The 19951-nt window shown below is 50.9% G+C and overlaps 10 protein-coding genes across 10 annotated transcripts; 5 read left to right on the top strand and 5 right to left on the bottom strand.

The window, feature by feature from the left end:
• Positions 1 to 394: 394 nt before the first annotated feature.
• On the top strand, positions 395 to 1660 carry N7477_003675 (putative cell cycle control protein (Cwf23); the record flags this gene model as incomplete). Its single annotated transcript, XM_056965338.1, has 1 exon — positions 395 to 1660. One exon carries the CDS (start codon positions 395 to 397, stop codon positions 1658 to 1660), a length of 1266 nt encoding a protein of 421 aa, XP_056825291.1.
• A 279-nt stretch (positions 1661 to 1939) lies between these two features.
• Positions 1940 to 3232, bottom strand: N7477_003674 (YgfZ/GcvT domain-containing protein; the record flags this gene model as incomplete). Its single annotated transcript, XM_056965337.1, has 1 exon — positions 1940 to 3232. One exon carries the CDS (start codon positions 3230 to 3232, stop codon positions 1940 to 1942), a length of 1293 nt encoding a protein of 430 aa, XP_056825290.1.
• A 399-nt stretch (positions 3233 to 3631) lies between these two features.
• On the bottom strand, positions 3632 to 6088 carry N7477_003673 (decapping enzyme complex catalytic subunit DCP2; the record flags this gene model as incomplete). The annotated part of the gene is made up of 1 exon (XM_056965336.1): positions 3632 to 6088. The coding sequence occupies one exon, from the start codon at positions 6086 to 6088 to the stop codon at positions 3632 to 3634; it is 2457 nt and encodes an 818-aa protein (XP_056825289.1).
• Positions 6089 to 6771: 683 nt separating this feature from the next.
• Positions 6772 to 7688, top strand: N7477_003672 (DUF4112 domain-containing protein; the record flags this gene model as incomplete). The annotated part of the gene is made up of 2 exons (XM_056965335.1): positions 6772 to 6846; positions 7005 to 7688. 2 exons carry the CDS (start codon positions 6772 to 6774, stop codon positions 7686 to 7688), a joined length of 759 nt encoding a protein of 252 aa, XP_056825288.1.
• Positions 7689 to 7819: 131 nt separating this feature from the next.
• N7477_003671 (uncharacterized protein) lies at positions 7820 to 8506 on the bottom strand (the record flags this gene model as incomplete). Its single annotated transcript, XM_056965334.1, has 1 exon — positions 7820 to 8506. One exon carries the CDS (start codon positions 8504 to 8506, stop codon positions 7820 to 7822), a length of 687 nt encoding a protein of 228 aa, XP_056825287.1.
• Positions 8507 to 9238: 732 nt separating this feature from the next.
• N7477_003670 (uncharacterized protein) lies at positions 9239 to 11194 on the top strand (the record flags this gene model as incomplete). Its single annotated transcript, XM_056965333.1, has 7 exons — positions 9239 to 9313; positions 9393 to 9587; positions 9647 to 9972; positions 10039 to 10079; positions 10128 to 10202; positions 10258 to 10868; positions 10925 to 11194. 7 exons carry the CDS (start codon positions 9239 to 9241, stop codon positions 11192 to 11194), a joined length of 1593 nt encoding a protein of 530 aa, XP_056825286.1.
• Positions 11195 to 11930: 736 nt separating this feature from the next.
• Positions 11931 to 13547, top strand: N7477_003669 (uncharacterized protein; the record flags this gene model as incomplete). The annotated part of the gene is made up of 1 exon (XM_056965332.1): positions 11931 to 13547. One exon carries the CDS (start codon positions 11931 to 11933, stop codon positions 13545 to 13547), a length of 1617 nt encoding a protein of 538 aa, XP_056825285.1.
• A 100-nt stretch (positions 13548 to 13647) lies between these two features.
• On the bottom strand, positions 13648 to 14862 carry N7477_003668 (WD-repeat containing protein SWD2; the record flags this gene model as incomplete). Its single annotated transcript, XM_056965331.1, has 3 exons — positions 13648 to 14426; positions 14476 to 14701; positions 14758 to 14862. The coding sequence occupies 3 exons, from the start codon at positions 14860 to 14862 to the stop codon at positions 13648 to 13650; spliced, it is 1110 nt and encodes a 369-aa protein (XP_056825284.1).
• A 489-nt stretch (positions 14863 to 15351) lies between these two features.
• Positions 15352 to 16578, top strand: N7477_003667 (putative mitochondrial oxaloacetate transporter (Oac); the record flags this gene model as incomplete). The annotated part of the gene is made up of 6 exons (XM_056965330.1): positions 15352 to 15368; positions 15434 to 15508; positions 15565 to 15694; positions 15758 to 16229; positions 16287 to 16432; positions 16486 to 16578. The coding sequence occupies 6 exons, from the start codon at positions 15352 to 15354 to the stop codon at positions 16576 to 16578; spliced, it is 933 nt and encodes a 310-aa protein (XP_056825283.1).
• Positions 16579 to 16947: 369 nt separating this feature from the next.
• Positions 16948 to 18065, bottom strand: sidJ (putative siderophore biosynthesis lipase/esterase; the record flags this gene model as incomplete). Its single annotated transcript, XM_056965329.1, has 2 exons — positions 16948 to 17952; positions 18012 to 18065. 2 exons carry the CDS (start codon positions 18063 to 18065, stop codon positions 16948 to 16950), a joined length of 1059 nt encoding a protein of 352 aa, XP_056825282.1.
• Between the last annotated feature and the right edge of the window lie 1886 nt (positions 18066 to 19951).

Raw genomic sequence — 19951 nt, 5'->3', positions numbered from 1 at the left:
GTTGCACGTAGTCTATCGATCTATCAAGTATGCTGCAAGCAAAATCTTCCCCCAGGAGATATATTCCTCAAACTCAATTGTTTATGTTGTGAAATATACATCATCATTCTGTGGTACTTCACCGCAAGAAGTGCAAGTTCTCTCATATTGCAGTGTTTCTGGCCATCAATAAGATTGAATCAAAACGTAGATAAGAGTAGGAAATGCGAGTAAGTACTTCTCAACCAGTATGATTACTGAAGCCCCAGGAGATGACATGTAGGGCTAAGCTCGGGGGCGGTGGGGCCGTAACCTCAGGACTTTCTCCAACTCACGATTCTCCCGAGCATCCATTCTCCAAAATCAGTGAACATTCATCGTCTCGGTTCAGCGTGCAAATTGCGCTCTTTTCAAGATGTCCGAGGACCTCAAGGCGCACGCCGCCTCCAGCCAAGACTTCTACGCCCTACTAGACCTCTCGCCAGCCGCCAGCGAGTCCGAAATCCGTCGCGCCTACCGACGAACCGCATTGAAATACCACCCCGATAAAATCTCCAATCCATCCCAGTCAGATTTCGAAAAGTTCCACCTCCTCCAAATCGCCAACGATGTTCTCTCCGACCCGTCGGTGCGGCAGCTCTATAACAATGCGCGCGAGGCGCGCATGCGCAAGCAGCGCGAGCGGGACATGATGGATGCCGCGGAGCGCAAGATGCGCGAGGATCTAGAAGCTGGTGAGCGGGCAGCTGCTGCGGCTTCGAGGAGTGGTCCGCAGGGCGTTAAGAGACCGTGGTCGAGCGCTGCGGACGATGCGACGGAGCTAGAGCTCCAGCGAAAAATCGAACAGATCCAGGAAGATGTGCGTCGCCGACGAGTGGCGATGCAGGAGAAGAGGCAACGGGAGATAGAGGAGGAGAATAAGCAAGCGCAGAAGGTGGAAGAGGAGGAACCATTGGCCCAGCAGCCTGCGCAGCGGACTGGTCGGCCTCACGAAGGCAGTGTTTCGGAGGAAGATCGATCGGTCAAGGTACGCTGGGCTCGTGAAGGGCGGGGAATTGATCTTGATGCACAATGGCTGAAGTCACTGCTTGCGCCATTTGGAAAGGTCGAGAACACTGTGATGCTTAAAGATAAACGAGTGCGCGTCGAGGGCAAGAAGGGCAAGGTTACCCTCGGCACTGGTCTCGCTGTCTTCGCGTCTATCGTTCATGCCCATGCCGCGGTGCTGGATAGCAAGCTGAAGATTCGCCAGGCCGATGGTGACTGGGCTCTCGTTGAATCTGTGTCGTGGGCCTTTGGTAGCGGGCCCGATCTGAAGTCCAGCGCCAACAACGATAGAACGACAACGTTCGAAGAGCCATCATCTACGAAGAACTCAATACCGTCCACTTCCACTCCATCTTTCACATTTCCCGCGTCGAAACCGGCTCCGAAAGATGGCAAAGCCCCTACTTTCGGCTCGTTCGCCTCTGCGGCCGCATCCATGAATGCTCCCAATGCATCATCTTTCAAACCATCTCCTGGTATTGTGCCTAGCTTTGAGGAAGCGACGCTCATGCGTTTAAGAGCTGTACAGCGAGAAAAGGAAGAGCGGAAGGCCCTCGAAGAGCAACTTGCGAGGGAAGATGCAGAGGCCGATGCTGCAGAGGCCAAAGCTAAAGGCTCCTCAAACACAGCCTGAGTTTCATTTTTGACATTTCCATATATTGAAGATACCCCAGCCCATTGGGCATTGCTTAGCATGAATATAAGGACCTTAAGGGATCTTGCTCCATAAACTTATGTACTATCATCAAAAACCTGTATGAGCAACTATTTGACACCAAATCTACTGAGTCTATAATGATCAACCCTGTGGGATTTGATAAATGTACAATGGTGGATGAATAGAGATACATATCTTATTTACAATGAAGCCGTTTCGGTACAACTGGGTATGAGGGCAAACTGCCGACGAAGTCTACTCTCGTCGATGCGCCTCTTCTTCTTCTTCTAATTGCTCAACAAACCCGCGCGCCCGCACACCATCAGTGGCCTGCGGAGTAGGCTTGCGAGCTCCACCAGTGGCAATGAACTCTCTCATCCAAGACGGAAGGAAAGCCTGCAACTTGACTTCCGCCGGCTGTTCGCCCTCCGTCGTCCATGAGACCTTGAATTCGGTTTCGGGTGAGAACTGAGTGCCTTCGCCGGTGAGCGCAATATCGGTCATCATTTCCAAGCGGCATTGTGCCAGACCAATGTTCCCAATACCATTGAGGAATTTGCCGGCACTACGACCACGACGACCTCCAGCTTTGTTGATGTTTGACCCGCTGAGTGGTAAAGGCAGCTTGGCTGAAGGGTCATATACAGGATTGCTCTCAGTACTTGGCACATCACTGTAGAGCTGTACAGGCAAGATTCGCTTCCGGACTACGCCGGTATGGTGCGTGCGGATTGTCAGCTCTTGGCCGACGTAGCAACCCTTGCGGAAATCGATGCCCCGCGCCATATCCATGTTGCACTCCATTGGCAGCGCAGACTCACGGATGATCTCTATTTGACCCTCTGCTACACCATGGAGGAATCTCCGCACGGTGTATGAGTCTAATTCAACCTCTGATCCGGCCACTTGAGATTCATCGGGTAGATGATTGCGCAAGCCCTCCGCGCCGGGTGTAATAATGCGAGATCCGAAGCCCGGGGCTCGGGAATCAGCACACCCAACAATATTCGACGAAGTGGAAAATGGGGACGCTGTATCGGTTTCCAGATTGTATGCAGCCCAGCGGGGTTCGGTGTGGTTCTTCCATGAAGACCAGATGGTGCGCTCACCATCTTCGAGAGCCCGGAGCTTCAGCTTCGCGCGCAGTTTGTGTTTCTTGAGATGTTTCAATAAGGTCGGCACCTCATTCCTGTCCACCTCCACCAGCCATTCTCGCTCAAGATCATTTCCATCGGGGTGAGGGAGCGGGTAGATGAAGGCGTCGTTCAATACGCGGCCCTGAGAATTGAGGAAAGCCGTGTATGTGCCTGTTCGCCGAATACTTTTGCTAGGGTCATTGGCGACTAGCATGTTCTGGGTAATGAGGCCTTGGAGAAAAGTTGCGCTATCCGTGCCGGTTATGGAGATAAGACCGCGATTCGTGAGGCGGGCGTAGCCGGTTTGAGGCGGGACGGTTGCATTTTGTCGAGGTTCAGCCTGTGCTCCTGCTGTCGAAAAGTTGCCGTGCGCTAAGCAGCGGCCGCAGACTGAAAGACGTGGGCGCATCATGGTTGAGGGCGGCCAGAGGAACGACCAATCTGAGTTGAGTTGTTTTATTTCGCCGACGATGACGTTGGGCGGTACTTGATGGCAAAATTGAAGCTGTGTTGTGCCGTCGTGGATACCTGAGGCTAGTAGTCGTTGTCAAGGAGCTGCTATAAAAAAAGAGATCCCAGTTCCATGTCTAGTTCAAACGAACATAGTATATTCAAAATCTACAGTGGATCAATGCTTGATTCCGACTATGCTCTAGAATAACACGCTAACCTTTCAGTTGAAAGAAATGAGATCAGGCTGAAGTACATCACGGGCAAAATGTTTACTTGCTGCCTTTGGCAATTCCTTGCAAGTACTCAAGCAGAAACTCCTTGTTGCTCGGCGAGGCAATGCCGTTCGAACTAGGGGGATTCACATCCCCCTCAATAGCCACAGGTGTACCATGGCGAGAAGAGAGCCTCCACTACCAGGTAAGTGGAAGGATGAAAGAGGGCTGACCACACCGGAAATAGTGGAAGAGTGCTGGTTTGCAGGCCGAGAATCAAGCTGAACGGGCATGGTGGGGGATGGTGAGGCAGCCTTGCCAAACAGAGCAAGAAGCGCACCCTTCTGAGCCGCATTCTGACTGGGGCGACGATCTAAGTTGGACTGAGGCGCCAGATCTGATGCGTTTTTCTGCAAGCCAGCCAGGCTAGTTTTCCGGTCCACGCTTTCCATCTTGGACGAATTCTTCAAGAACTCCTCGTAGTCGACCTTCTCGGAGCGCCGGAGAATCTGTGGATGAAAAGGTTTAACGAGATCGGGGGTCTCAGCTCGAGGCATTTGAGGTTGAGGCTGAGACGGTGCTTTTGGTACAGGTGGTTGGATCATTGAAGTAGATGTCTCTCGCTTTGCTGACTGTGGCCTCGGCAGAATGGTAATAGGCGATGATAGCTGCTGTGGCTGGGAAGGCTCTCGCCGACCTGTATGTATTCCCCGGCTTGACCCATTTGGTCTCTGTTTGGGTGACTGTCTGGGCCCTGTATTGAGATGTTGCATCCCCATATGACTAGGGACCGTGTCCGGTGTCTGAGCAGTTCCAACGGTGGCGTTTGCACGCTGCATATTGCGATTTTGTTTTGGCGACGGTCGTTGAAGAATTTGTTTCTCAGCTGGCGCAACAGGCGGTACAGGATGACCTCCCAACTCTGCCGGCACAGCACGCAGGCCTTTGAATAGATCTAGAAGACCTTCTTGGTGCTGGGATGTCTTGCGAGCCAGAGGCTGGCCTTGTCCTGGAACACTCAGTGGCGCAGCTTGGGGGCTTTTCGCGGCTCCAAGGACATTGCCTTTGAAGACGTCAAGAAGCGCCCGAGACTGGCTCGTGAGCTTGGGCGGTGGCAATTTGCTCGCTGGGGGCACCCTGGCCCCGAGAACCTGAGAGGGCTCCGTTGAACGAGAGAACAGAGGATCTCCCGTAGATTGAAAGGGAGCAGTTTGCTTTGGCGGCGCCGAAGTTAAAAATGGCGACTGATGCGGGTGATTGTAGAAATGGGACCCAGGTGGATGGGTAAATTGAGGAACAGAGGATCCAGAAAGCTCGTGCTGAGCGGTAGAATGGAAGCCCTGGCTGGAGATATTCTGGGCAGGGTCGTTGACAGGCCGTCTATCCGAGTGCGGTTGTCCTTGTGCTATTGTGTGCTGCATGAAACTCGAAGTAGCCATTTGGGGCCGTTGTTGAGGAAATCCAGGGAAGAAGTTCGGCGCAAAAGGAGCTGATTGCGCTACGGGTGGCATGCTGGGATTTGTGGTATTAGAGAAAGCCATAGCCGGATGGTGTACCGCGGGAACCGTCTCCTGCGAGCCACCTCTCAGTAAGCCAAGTAGTGCATCGGACTTGGACTTGTCAACAGCCGATGATTGCAGGGGCTGCGAGGTTGGCATGCTAGGCATGCCACCAATGTTCAACAGCTGCTTCAGGTGAGAAGAAGCATCTTGAGTCGAGGTCACTTCAGGAAGATCACTTGTGGTAGCCGCATACAAGGTCGGGGTGTTACCAGCTTGCTGTCCATTCTCATCCATCGAAGCATAGCCCACCTGGGTCTTAGAGGCGTTTTTCTTCTGTTGCGAGATCCATTTCTTGAGAGGGGTCAGGAAAGGAGCAACCATGTAGAATCTATTGGCATTTGCCGCTAGTCCCTCATCGTGCTGCTTGCTCTTCTTGAATGTAGGAAGTTCCGAGAGCTTGTACCAATCGATTTTGCTGATTTCTTTGCGGGTACGAGGTTCAAAATGAGTGTCCTTGGGCACACCTGGGAATACGTAGAGTCGCATATGCTGCTCTCGCATCGCAATTTCGATGTATTTGACCTTTTCGTCATCCGGCACTAAACCTGCCTGACGAACATCGAACCCGGTTTCCTCGTAGACCTCGCGGATCGCGCAATCTAGATCGGGTTCGCCTTTGTTGATTTTGCCTCGGGGAAAGCTCCAGTTGGCACCTTTCTTCCAACCTTTCACCAGGACCACCTCGTCCATCTCTTTGTTCAACATGATGGCGCCACGGACAGGAACTCGCGTTTTATAAGCCAGAAATTCCGCAAATGCAGCATTGTGGTGATATTCGGACCAATTCGACATCAGAGGGCAATGCCGGAAGATTTTCATGGCGAAGGACTTAAGCGTTAGAGAAGGCAAGGCGGGGTCGAGCGGGCGAATGAAGTCTTCGTAGAACCATTGTGCCTCCTCTACTTGGAAACAAATTCGTTCCACTGATTCAAGCTCTTCGCGAGGTAGATTAATGATGAAACGAACGCATAAATCATCCAGCCCTGTTGCGGCCCAACGACCTCGGTCAATAATGGAACTTCGCCAGTCGCCCTCGCTCATCGACACTCACAGTCTTCTAGTTGCATCTTTGATTCTGTCATGTTGGGCAACGAAGCTTAGCATCTCAGCACGGACTGCCTAAATCAGGTGCTTGCTGAAGTCGCAGAAGCGACAGGACTCCGAGCTGGAGTGGAAGTGGGTTGACAAGAGAGAAGGTGTCGTGGTGGGAAAAGGAAAGCTTGGTCAGGGTGATAAGTACAGGCGCAGTATGTGAGGGATAATATTCAGGGAGACGAAGAGGGGGAAGAAAACACCTGATCGGGGAGCTCTGAGACCAGTTGGACCGAGTTGCCCAAGATGAACTGACGATCGGCTGAGTCAGGTGTGGCGCATGGCTCGTGAGATCGAGCATAAGTGGCAGTGCACCGCCACGATCTGCAGGCGCTTTCCAGGATTTTGGCGTGTAAATAAAGCCCGCGCCAGAGTTATGACGTGGGACCCTCACTTTGTTTCGTATATCCACCCCTGATCTCCCGTTCTTTCTTTGCTGCCGTCGATTCAGCGGTTCATGAAACACTTGACGCCATCTTTTATCTAGGCTCGCTTTGCTACGGTTCTATTTTTGTTCCCTTGCAACGGTGCCCAAGGTATATCTTTCAGCCCTTCTTTCCTAGGGGGAACCTCCTGTTATTCCTTCACAGCTCGGAGACTTCATCTGAATACTACAGCTCGCCACACTCACAATGTCGCAAGCACTCGTCTCCTTAATCGGCAAGCGCATGCTGGCTGAAAATGTCAAGAACAAGTTTGGAACGGAGGTTAGTGGTCTCACAAACACTGGGCATTGACCTGTAGCTAATTGAGAGATTGATACCTAGGACCCCTATTTCGAAGAAGTACCTGCGTCGCGCATCGGCCGTGCCTTTGGCAAGAAAACCACCAAGCGTCGCAAGGCCATTCCCCCGGAATATCTGAGCACGATGCCAAAATCCTTACACGAGTTAAGCGCCGGGCCTACCAGCTAGACTACGCCCTTTTTAACCTCTGCGGTATCCGCTTCGGTTGGGGCAGTGTGATCGGTATCATCCCATTGTGCGTACAACTCTCCCCATTATCCGCTGATCCCCACGCTAACGGGTTCGACTTTAGTATCGGTGACGCAGGCGACGCAGCACTTGCCATGATGGTCGTGAGAAATTGTCAAGAAATCGAAGGTGGCCTACCTTCGTCTTTGCGCATGATGATGGTCATAAATGTTATTATCGACTTTGTTATCGGGCTGGTTCCTTTCATCGGTGATCTTGCAGATGCTGTGTTCAAATGCAACACCAGAAACGCGATTCTTCTCGAGAAGCATTTGCGTGAGAAGGGTGCGAAGGAGGTCAAGAAACAGCATAGGCAACCGCCAACGCATGGTCGTGTGGAGGAGATTCAAGAGGACACAGTCGATCACAGCCTTCCGGCCGAGTGGGACAAGCAAGAAAGCGGTGTCGTGAACAGTTCGCCTCCCGAATATCAGGAGCATAGAGCATCAGGCGGTCGACGAGGAGAGGGTCATGAGACTCGGCAGACCCAGCAACAGCCGCGACCCAACCGTGGCTTTTCCAAGTGGTTCGGCGGTGCCGATCGTCCACAGGGAGACCTGGAGCAAGGCAGATGAGATGTGAAGACGAGGTTATGATTCCAGATACCCCATTTGGTTTGTCGGCAACGGTTATTTGACGCGCATTTGATGTCCCTATTTCTTTAGGTCCGACATGATTGGTAACACTTTTTCATAGCCTTTTTAATTTAAGATCTGGTTTCAGGACGAGACCTTGAGCATCCGTAGCAGAATTGAGAGCCTTCACTATCACCGAATTGACTGGCGACCGTGATTCCAGGATTTCCCTTGACGTTGCCCACGAGGCTTCCACACAATGCGCAGGAGCCGGAATCGTCAGATCCAGCAGCCTGAAGCTTGTTTGCAGTTCTCGACACGTTCGCCATGACACCGGGGTATTTCGCACCCTGGGTCTCTACGTAGCGCATCATCAGCTCATCAATGGACAAATTCTTCGTAAGAACATTGTCTGGAATTGCTTGATCAGGAATGACAATAGCAGAGAGCTCCGGGCAGACACTTTTGTATTGCTGAAGTTCCGGCTTGTTGATATCACGGAGCGGGAACTCAAATCGCACGCCCCATGGGGACATGCCATCGGAGACCTGCCATGTGAGCGACGCTCCACGACCCTTTGCAGCACCCGCGAGGGTCTTCGCTGAGAGGCGGGTGTCTGAGTCACCCCAAAGAATAGTTTCGCAGCCATTCCGCTTGGCAAATGCGACCAGCAGCCTAGTTAGCAGGACCTTGTCCAGATCGTCCCTGGACGTCGCCGATGAAACACAGCCTCTGAAAGTAGCCAGACGAGCCTCGTCCGATAGGGAGCTATCATCGGCGAAGTGTGATCCGGCGTATTCATGTATGAGGTCCTTCATTTCTGGGACGTATTCGAAGACGCTGTGGAATGGCAATCGAGTGAAATGGTGTCGCGGGAAAGTTTTTTGAAGTTCCTCAAAATTCGAGTCGAATGAAGAGTTGCTTGGTGAGATAGTTGAAGGTTCGATCACAAGGACATGAAGCTGGTAGGCTACTCGGCCGTGTGGGTTGGTACGTTGGCGCTCGAGTTGCCAGTCTCAGGATATGCAATAGGACCGAGGAAGAGACGCCAAGGGACAAGGGTAGGAGTAGCTTTGATGGCGAATATTCCTTGTGATTTTTCGGCGGCGCTTTATGGCCATCCATGCGCCGGAGAATCTTGTATTGAATAAACAGTTTGAAACAGTGACTGGAGGGGTATTAGCAGAAGCACTTGAGACTAAAATTGGAGCGCCCATACCTGCAAAGTGACCTCTTTCGAGTTGTTAGAATTGCTTCGGCATCTTTGCAGTCCATGCAAGGACGAGTCATCTCTTTAGCCGGCATATTTGCGGTGGAAGAATGAAGTGTTGGTGGCCGATCAGGTACATAAAAAAAGTGGCGAGGACGGCTTAGATAATGATCTACGCGCGGCTTCCCCGGTTCTCGAGGCCACGCCTTGAGCTACGACGGTTCCGGAGCTTCGACGGCTCTCTTCATTCTCGCTTCTCTATCGCCCTTGGATGCGGCATACCTCTGAATCAAATTGTCTTTGAAAGAATTGGAGCCTCTTGTGCTTCTGCGTCGACACGATGAAGAGCTGGCTCCGGACGATAGGCCTCACGGCTCTGCTAGCCGGCCATGTGCTTGCTAACGAAGTTGAATTAGTATGACCCATTTGCCTTTACCTTGCGGAGCCTGCATTCTTTATGTCCATTGCAATTTACTGACCTTGACTTGTCCTAGAAATCCGATGAAGCGCACCGTCAGCGATGTTCAGGGATGTACAGCCGCAAAGCATGGGGAGGGAGTGTCGACCCCTTTATCCTGGTCAAGTTTACCAAATCGAACGTACCAGAGGGCGACCCTCTTGCCAGCTTGGTTATCTTTGAATGGAATGATGAGGATTTGATTGGCGAATACCGGAATGATGGCGATGAGGTACGCTTTCGCCCGAGTCGCAGCCTTCAAAACTATCGCGACTAACTCAAGAACTTCAGATCAAGGAAACTATCTGCGATGCAACCAATGTTGATGCAAAGCTTTGTACGGAAGACCAGATTGGCTCTTTCCTCCTTACGAAGAACGCGACCGACGTCTCCAAGAACGCCATCCTCTCCACCGCTGTCCACCTCAACGACCCGAGTGCCGTTAAGTATTCCGTTCGAAAGACCGGTTTCTACTGTGTTAGCACCTACGCATACTCTGGGGAAGATTATGGCGCAGTGGTGACTTTCCGCAACTCGTACGGCGAGCTTCCCGCCGCTCAGATTGCGAAGCTGCCGTTCTACGGAGGTCTGACCATTGTTTACGCTGTCATTGGATGGTATGTGCTCCTTAAGCGCAAGCATTGTTTCAATACTTTGAAGAAGAGACGCTAACTTTGACACAGTTTCTGGGGATTCCTTTACTTCCAAAACCGCTTTGACATCCGTAAGGCAGCAACTTTTCGTTACAAAGCCGAATGCTAACAATGAGTAGTGCCTGTCCAAAACTATATCACCGCCATTGTTGTTTTCCTGGTCATCGAGCAGCTGATGACATGGGGATTCTATGGTACGCCCGCGCATGCCTCTTACTACCTATTTCACCCAATCTAATCTTTTCACAGATTATCAAAACCGTCATGGATTGAATGGCATGGGCAAGGCATTAATGGTCATTGTCGCAATTCTCAATGCAGGCCGCAATGCTTTTTCCTTTTTCCTTCTGCTCATTGTGTGCATGGGCTATGGTGTTGTCAAGCCCTCCCTGGGCCGGACGATGGTCTACGTCCGCATCCTGGCCATTGCACACTTCATTTTTGCAGTCGTCTACTCCATTGCCAGTCTGTCGATCACCCCGGACAGCGCCGGTCCCTTAGTGCTCTTGATTGTACTCCCTCTGGCTGGAACCCTGACGGCGTTCTACGTGTGGACCTTGAACTCGCTCAACGCTACCATGAAGGATCTGATCGATCGCAAGCAGAAGACCAAGGCGCTCATGTACAAGAAGCTCTGGTGGTGCATTCTTGGTAGCATCATCGTCATCTTTGGCTTCTTCTTTATCAACTCCTTCGCCTTCGCTGGCCGCAGTGACGCCAGCTTTGTGCCTGAGCACTGGAAGGCGCGGTGGTTCGTGCTTGACGGCTGGCTGAACTTGGTTTACATGTTTGATATTGTCTTTGTGGCTTATCTGTGGCGCCCGACCGCGAACAACCGACGCTTCGCTATGAGTGATGAGGTAAGAGGCGTAACCCATGGCATTACCTGCGTGAAAGTTGCTAATATCACCTATAGCTTGCTCAAGATGACGACGGCTTTGAGATCCGCTCCTTCGGCAGCGGTCTGGATGAGGAAGATCCTTTGGAGGCTCCCCCGGAGTACCCTGGTAGCTCGAACCGCCGCGATCTGTCGCCCGTTCCTCCTAAGCCTGTGAACTCAGGACAGCGAGAGCGCACGTCTTTGGACGAGGAGACTATTTTCGCCGTGGGCGAGGATGGAGACAAGTGGTCCGATGACGATGAATCCCCTCGCAACTCTAGCGAGAGACAAAGACTTACCCACTGAAGCCTCGTTGAAGGCCATATTCGGAACACATGATCCTGTTCACACGGTTATATGAATTATCTCAACAGTGAAAAACCAAGCTATTTACGTGGATTTAACATAACCTCGTGTCTGTCCGAAGCTCTTCTCGAGGATTACAAGCATGTCATGGCGTTGGTTTTCTATTCTTGTCTAAGTGATCGGCATTCTGGCTTGTATCTTCACCCCGATGTATCTTCTGAATTGCTTGCCGCGCAATGACTGCGAGGCTTTCTAGCTACATCTGCAAATTGCAATGTACTCTACACAAAATACTGACTTAGAATGTCGGTTCAATTGATGAACATCAACTTTTCTGCAACTGAGACATGGGTTCGGCCGAGCCCCACAGAAGCTGCTCGAGCGCGGCCTTGACTCACACAGAGCCTCATCTGTCTCGTCCCGTCTTCCATTATACCGCTCTCGCATCAGTTTCTCATGTCTATAAATTGAATGCTATCTAATCCATATGTAATCCTGAGCTCAATTGTATTCTCAAGTTTTTCGGCCTGAATCATCCCCACTCTGACCAACGTGGCAGAATAAATGTTTTCTCGGCAGGCACCGCAGGATCCAGGAACCGACACGGTTACGAGAATATCAAGCAGCCATACAATTGAGCGAACTGGCTCACGCCTAGAGGTGTCTTCTCCTTGAATGTCCAGCACAAAAAACCTTGATACGCTCCTCCATCTCCCTCTCGACTCGGCATACCACAATGGCACACAACCCCGCAAGTGCATCCCACCACGATGCGGAGTCCACACCCCCAGAGCCAAGCGCACAAGTCTCAACAGGACTCCTACAGCAATGCAATACCCTCCTCGCAGAGCTCGACGAGCTTCAGTCGCTCCTCAAGAGCACGCTACGCAATCCACAGCTAGTGGAAGTGCGACAGTTCCGTTCGAACGTCAATGCAGAATTGAAGATGCTGCAGAAGCTAGAGCAGCGTATGCAGAACAACGCACTTGGAGCCGAGCATGCGGATCCGGAGCTCGAAAAGCGACTGTTACACGCCATGAGGTCGTCTAATTTGCCCTTTTATCAGGCTGTTTGGGACATTGCTAAGATGTCGTGCTCGGGCTTGGTAGCGCTAGGGAAACGATTCTATTGGGATAGGGAGAACAAGGTGCTTGAGAGACAAGAGGGGCCTGAGAAAGGAAAGGAAAAGGGAAAGGGTAAGAGGAAGGATGATGCTGGGGAGAAGCAGCCTAACAAGGACAAGCGCAAGAGCGTGTTTGTGGACATTGTTGCGGGTGATGGGGAGGAGTGGGTGAAGGTGTCCACGATCTCGGAGAGCAGGCTGTTGTTTGACATGGCCAAAAAGGGATGGGAGCGAGACAGTGAGGATGAGTACTCCGAAGGTGAAGGATCGGGAAAACGCACTATCTTGAAAAATTTCGACGGCTCTGATGATGAGGATGATGATGAGGATGAGCTTGAGCTTATCAAATTGGCAAGGGATTTGAGAAAGGCGGCTGATGCTACGCGGGTGCGGTATAAACATCCTCGAATACGAATTGTTCTACCCAAGATCACGGAAGGAGAGATTCTTGAAGTTGATGATATCATCAAGGAGATGCGCAGCTATGGTATCAAGGTAGAGTGCCAGAGCAGCCTGGTTGATTTGGGCGCCTCAAATCTGGCACACCTGCTGCCCCAGCATTTCAAGAATTTCACTCCCACCCTGAATGTCGATTGCACCCTGCTCCTCGCCATGGTCTCTGATCTATCACACATTAAGAATATGGCCCCATCGCCAAGTTTCCATCGAGCTATCGTCCGCCAGATAGAGGTCGAAAAGGAAAAACCTCTGCTTCCTACCGAGCTCTGGCCTGCCATGGGAGATCACGAGCTGGTGAGTACCGAAGAGGCTTCCAAACGCATGCGCGAGATAGTCGACACCATTGGGACGGAGACTGAGCAAACTCGAATGAGGATCATGATGGGCAATGCCCCATATGACCAATTGGACCGCGAATCTCTCATCCAAAAATTTGCGGAACTGTCCGATTATGAAGTACCCAAGAATTGGAGGCTCCCGCTGAAGGTAGTCGAGGCACAATCGGTGATAGACACTGGGAAAGCAGAAGGAAAACTCCCTTCCGTGGCAGACAAGGTCGCAAAAGGCTTGTCGGATATCAATTACAGCGTCTTCATGTATGGATGGGTCACTGGGATGACAACCATATCCAGCAATCGAACCATCGATAAACAGATCGAGGCGACAATTGAGAATAGTCGCCGAGGCGAAGACGACAGTGAAGGTCCCTTTGTCTGGATTTGCGACACAGCGCGAAGCTTGGTGGGCAAAGACAAGGACCGTAAAGAATAAAGATGCCAGGCTTGGCATTGCATAAAGCTAGATGTTTCGTGTTATAGATGCTCGTCATAGAAACCATCAATAATGTGAAGGCCGCCGATGGGACCATTCCCTATTTATCAGAAGGTCGGGGTGGCTCTTCGGGTTGCCAGAAGACTGTCTCCTTGTCGGCACTGGCAATCATGTTGTACCGAGGGTTGTATTCAAGAAGCGCAGTGCGCCCTCGGTATGGCAATCTGCACATGGGCGGCAACATGTTATTTGCTTCCCTTTCCTGTTGCAAGTCCCACACCAGAACGTCAGGCTGATCTCCGTTCCCCCCAATTACGTATCGTCCGTCCGGCGTGAAAGATGCGTCACCTTGTCCCATTGGCTTGCTTGTTGAGGATACTGGGGCAGCGCGACCGGCCGAACCACCCTTACCAGTCAAGAAAGCCTTCACGGTACCTTCAAAGGCATCCAGAATGAAGTGTCCATGGTAATCTGTACCAATCATCAAATATTTTCCATCATTAGAGAACTCAAGTTTAGTCCAGGCGCGTCCTCGAGTGGACGGCGTATACAATTCTTCAATGGGCGCAAGATCAAATGTCGAGAATGGGGGCTTGTCGTAGTTGCGGACATCGTAAAGGAGAACAGAGGAGGTAGACTGTGATGCAATGGCAATGACTGAAGCCGAAGGATCATACGCCACGAGGTACGGAGTCGCAAGCTTCAGCTTGCCTTGGGGGTTGCGGGAGCCGAGATCCCAGAGCGTGACGGTGTCGTCCTTGGAGCATGAGATGAACGAATCGCTGCCCGGAGAGACCGCCAGACATGTGACCTTGTCTGTATGACCTGTGAAATATCGCACGTATCCTTCATTGTGGAGGTCAAGCAAGCGCAAAGAATCTGTAATCGTCAGTCGCGCACCATGAATTGATCATTGACTGGCACGTACGGTCCATCTTGGTACTGGCGTGAAGGACCTGACGAGAGTGATGAGTGAATCTAGCCAGATGCACACCATACTTCTTGCTGGGCACGGTTTTTGTGAGCTTGCCTTCCTTGATATCGAAGACCTGGATAGTCTCATCGTCGCCGGCCGCGACAAGGTAATCGCCCTGGTCATCGAAGTCCAGCGAAGTCACAAAATTGCCATTGTCTGCCTTTGATGCGCGAAACAACTACCATCTTAAAATTAGCATCATCTCGCTTTGTATCTGGCGGAATCTGAAAGTACCTTGCAAGGACGATAACTGCGGATAACGTCCGACAGCTTCTGCGGTACCTGGGGGGCTTGACCAGATGGCTGAGTGGCCGGCGTCGATGACTGGCCCTCTGCCATGATGGAAAGAATGATCGAGTGGAGGGGAGCTTAGGTCGAGAGGGGAGTGAAGGAGAGAGAAGGCTAGACACGCCCGTGCTTACAGGTGAGCTGCGTGCCTTCCCAATTCGGAGCTCCCCACGCGCCTTCTTTTTTCGCGTCGGCAGAATGATAGTCCGCCTCACCGCCCCCGAACCTCGGAGAACGTCAGATTGCATTGACCAATGGACGCCCCCGTGTTTTGGCCATCGATAACCGCGCCTAAGCTTTGATGTGCATCCCAGCGCTGACCATCTCACTCTGGACGCCTAAATTGAGGAGTTGACTTGCTCTGTCGACTACTTTCATAAGCCTGTTCCTGCCCAGCAGAGCATAGCGATCCTCAAAACCCGTCTGATAGAGGCCTGTCCTTTTCCGTCACCTTTGCCGCCACTCCGATCTACCTCCGATCCCCGAGAAACTCGATCAATTCTTCCAAATCCTGCATAGCCTGCTCTCAGATCAGTCATTATGTCTACAACAACAGGGTACGGTTTACATAGGGTCTGCACTTCTACAACATGGTCTTGCGCTAACCCGATCTGTGAAACAGTGCATTCCTTGCTGGAGGTATCGCGGCATGCGGTGCCGTTACCGTCACCCACAGCTTTGAGACAGTTAAGATTCGGTGAGATCGACATCCGAGGCGGTCAGCCATCAATAGTTGCGCTGACTTGTACTCAGCCTACAATTGCAAGGTGAATTGCAAGCGAAGAATGATGGTGTGAAGAAGTATCGCGGTGTCTTGCACGGCGTCAAGGTCATTCTGCAGAATGAAGGCCCGCGCGGCTTGTTCCGAGGCATTGGATCTGCGGTAAGTGCTCAATACCATCTGGAAGTTATTACCTGAAACTGTACTAAGCTCAGTCGCATTTAGTACTTCTACCAGGTCCTGCTCAATGGTTGCCGTTTGGGATTCTACGAACCAATTCGAGCCACCGTCACCAATGCCGTATATAGCGACCCTAAGGTTCAGTCCCTTGCTGTCAATGTCTTTGCTGGTGCTGCATCCGGTGTGATCGGTGCCGCAGCAGGCTCGCCCTTCTTTCTAGTAAAGACGCGCCTGCAATCCTACTCGCCTTTCCTCCCCGTCGGTACCCAGCACAATTACAAGAACTCAATCGACGGCCTCAGCAAGATTTACAAGAGTGAGGGCGTCAAGGGAATCTACCGTGGTGTTGGCGCAGCCATGATTCGCACGAGTTTTGGGAGTGCTGTCCAGCTTCCCACATACTTCTTTGCCAAGCGCCGCTTGACCAAGCACCTTGGCATGGAAGAGGGACCTGCTTTGCATCTTGCCAGTAGTGCATGCTCTGGCTTTGTTGTCTGCTGTTTCATGCACCCTCCTGGTATGATCTCATGCACAGAGTGAACAGTACTAGTTGAGATGCTAACTCTGTTTCTAGACACTATCATGGCTCGCATGTACAACCAGACTGGTAATCTCTACCAGGGAGTGTTTGACTGCTTGTTTAAGACCATTCGGACGGAAGGTTTCCTGGCCATCTACAAGGGCTTCTTCGCCCACCTCGCAAGAATCTTGCCTCATACCGTGAGTTTGTTTCTGATCTGTCACCACTAACAAATATGCTAATTATTATGTAGATCTTGACTCTCAGCCTTGCTGAACAGACTAACAAGCTGATGCGCCGAGTAGAGGACCGGTTCTTGCCCGATTCACTTCGCGACAAGCTTTGAAACGCAGATGAAACATCTGCTCTCACTGCATTTCAGCTGATTTCTGCCCTTGCATTGCTTCTCAAGGCTATCGTTTCCATCGAGCGGTTTTTCTTATTCAATGGCACCGAGCTGTGAGCCATGGACATCAGACTTCCTGTGATACCGATTTTGGATATAGATCTGGCGTTTTGGGGATTGTTGGTCCCGTTCTTTTAGAATTATTTCGTGTATGTACGACCCGGACCCTTCTGCGGTGCCTTTGTAAGGTTCCTAGGGTCCATTTGTGGGTTACCTAGTTCGACAATAGACGGAGCTACCTGCGTATTCAACAAATGCAAAAGTATCTCTATTAACCCTCTATCTTATATTGGGTCTTCGCAGTGGATTTTACACTCTCTCTGTAGCCTGCAGGTATCCCAAAACCTTGCCAACCAGAAACTTCCGAGGCTCAGCCTGATCATCGTTACTCAAAGCATGAGAAGCATTAGGAATGACGGCACTGTGGGCGTCATCCCAGATCTCAGACCCATCCTGGTTTGTGGCCTTCTTCCACTTAGCCAACAGTGCTTCCTTATCAACCCAGTCGGGAACTGCTTGGTCTGCGCCCGAGAACAACACCATCAACTTGTGTCTTAACAGGCCTCCTTTTTTAATCAGCCCGAAGGTCTTACTTAGCTGCTCATCGCCCAAGTCGTGGCTAAACAAGTCATCCTCTCCAGGCGATTGCGGACTCTCGGGACTGACAAGACTCAAGAATCTCCGCGCACTAATCGGGGTATTGGACGGATAGCAGATTGTAGAAGTCATCCACAAAGGCAACAGAGTATCATACTTTGACTCCTTCTGAACGGCCTCCCGGGCCAAGGCCATCGCCTGGTCATAAATCGGCCGGATCTCTTCGGGTGATTTGCCTGCCCAACCCCATTTCAAGACCCATTGGATCGCTTCCCTGTCTGAGACCGGGGCCTGCATAATCGCGCCATCAAGTGCCAATCGATCGACGTGCTCGAGCGCGGAATCAAAGGACGCGGTGGCTGTGTGGGGGTTGGGTCGTGAGAGGTAGTGCACCACACACTGGCTGCCGGTCGAGTGACCCATGAGGACGACCTTGCCGTTTCCATTCCCGAACTTATCTCCCTTGTAATCCTTGATATATCGAATGCACTGAGCGATCTCGTCGGTGTCGCGGTCGAGGTGTCCGAGACCCCAGGATTGGTAAGAGGATGTGAGGTTCAAGGTGAAGAGGGACCATTCTGTTGACTGCAATGCGCGGGCAAGGTCTGCCATGTAGGAGGTAGTCGCAAGGCCATCGCCTAAGCCGCCAACGAAGACAAGACTGTGAGGTTGACGCACGGCGCTGGAGGTGTATTCGAATGTGACAAGGGTTTCAGTCTAATTGCGTCACTTGTTATCTACCCCGTACCAATAAAAAAAGAATAAGTCAGACATACGTAGTGATGCAAGATACCAGGGAGGCCTCCCTTAGGCCAGAATTTGGAGTACATTTCGCGGTGATTGGGTTGTCGTGAGAATTCAATTGGGGGAACGAGGGGCGTTTGTGATCAGACAGCAGCTTATGTACAGAGTGTCTCAGGTAGGACCAAGCGTATCAACCAATTAAAGCCATGTTCGGGTCGAGGGCCCTACATTCCCATTTTGCATGGTAGAGCTCATCGGTGAGGGTTACGTCAGACGCGGGCCACGAGGGGGTGATCCGGGTGTGTCCAAACCGAACTGACACGACCCATCGATAAACCGTGGAATGGGAAATGACGCCAACGTTCAAACTGTCCACATTGTTTTTGCCTAGTATGGATGTATTGGGCTCGACATGATCCACCTTGAGGATGGTTAGCTTGGCAACTTTCCGCCGAAAATTCACCAGGTAGCCGACATTGCCTCTGTTGACGGATCTGATTAGATGTACAGTGGTTGTTCATAAGTTTGAAACCCTTAATTTACCGCCTTTATTTTGCCAGTTTATTTCTGCCGTCCTAAAACCTCATTATTGCCCTCTCTAGGCTATTTAATATTTCGTATACCATCCCTTAGCCTCTATAATAGCCTACACGCGATGAGGCATTGTCTCAGAGAGTCTTTGCATAATATATAGATCTAATGCCTGCTAGGCTTACTGTGCAGTATCGACTAGAAAGGTATGCGTAGTATCATTATTCGGCATATCTTTAAGCTCAGGGAATAGCTTATAGATCTTGGCTTTTAGAAGTGACCAAAGGTTCTTAATAGGATTTAGATCAGGGGATTTAGCTAGCCACCTTATATATTTGAAATACATCGAGGATAGAAGATCACGTACAGTATATATAGTATATGTCGGTATATTATCCTGCTAAAAGATCCTATCGCGGTATTCGATTAATATAGGCAAAACGCGGGTATATAAGTCTCGAATAACAGTTAAATCGATGCCTCTGCGAGCTAATTTAGGGTTAATATATAAAGGAATTAGGCTAGTGCGTCGCGTTAATCCAGAAAAGGCAGCCTAAAATATCTGTTTAACCTAATTTCCTATTATTAATAAAGGTCTTATATCACGCGTAAGGATTTACTTTCTTCGTGGAGTAAATATATACGCCTGACGTTCGCTAATCCTACGCTTAATTAAGTATTTATCTGACCAGAAGACCCGTGCCTATTCTTTAGGTATAAAGTATTTATATTCCCGTGCCTATTAAAGTCGTGCGGCGGTATAGCTAGGCGTTAAACTAGGCCGGTTGAGGACAAGCCACTTCCGACGGCCTTCTTCGTGTAAAAGCCGCTAGATAGAGGTTCGTTTAACCTTATTATCGACTATTACGAGAAGGTCATCGTAGCCGTGGATTAGTATCGATTATATTCAGAAGCTTTGATTTATCGTCCTTATCTAGCTTCCGCGGACGCCCAGATCGAGGTGAGGTTTCATTATTGATCCTCTGGTTCGCACGGCTAACCGTTGTCTTAATTGTGTTAATTGGAATAGACGTATATTCCTCGTGTATTTGCTTGTAGGTCCAGCCGGCGACAGTCTTCAATTCAACGAGCTTTGTACGCATATATGCGTCTAGCTAGCACTTAGGGCGGCGCAGAGGTGCTACTGGTGCCCTTGCTGACCGAATTGGAGGCATTAAATGATTAAATGCGTTGGAAAGTAGGATATTTGGTCTGGTGCGCATTGGAAGGCGTAGGGGGTGGTATAGGCGGTGAGGTGGTGGCAAGGGCGGTGAGGTGTAGGCGGTAAAAAGAGGGTTTCAAACTTATGAAACCCCACTGTAGGTGGCTGTGAAATGTTCCGGTATTGGAATCTGATTAGATGAGCCACCCGTGAAAAATCTGATTAGATTACCCGGCGCGTTTCAGTAGAGAAGCTACCTTTTCGGGTAAAACCTACGAG

This window comes from Penicillium maclennaniae (genome assembly GCF_028827695.1).
Source record: "Penicillium maclennaniae strain IBT 15551 chromosome Unknown utg000003l:1.0-5670915.0:1.0-5674809.0, whole genome shotgun sequence".
Taxonomy (NCBI): Eukaryota; Fungi; Ascomycota; class Eurotiomycetes; order Eurotiales; family Aspergillaceae; genus Penicillium; species Penicillium maclennaniae.
This window is presented reverse-complemented; position numbering and strand designations above follow the sequence as displayed.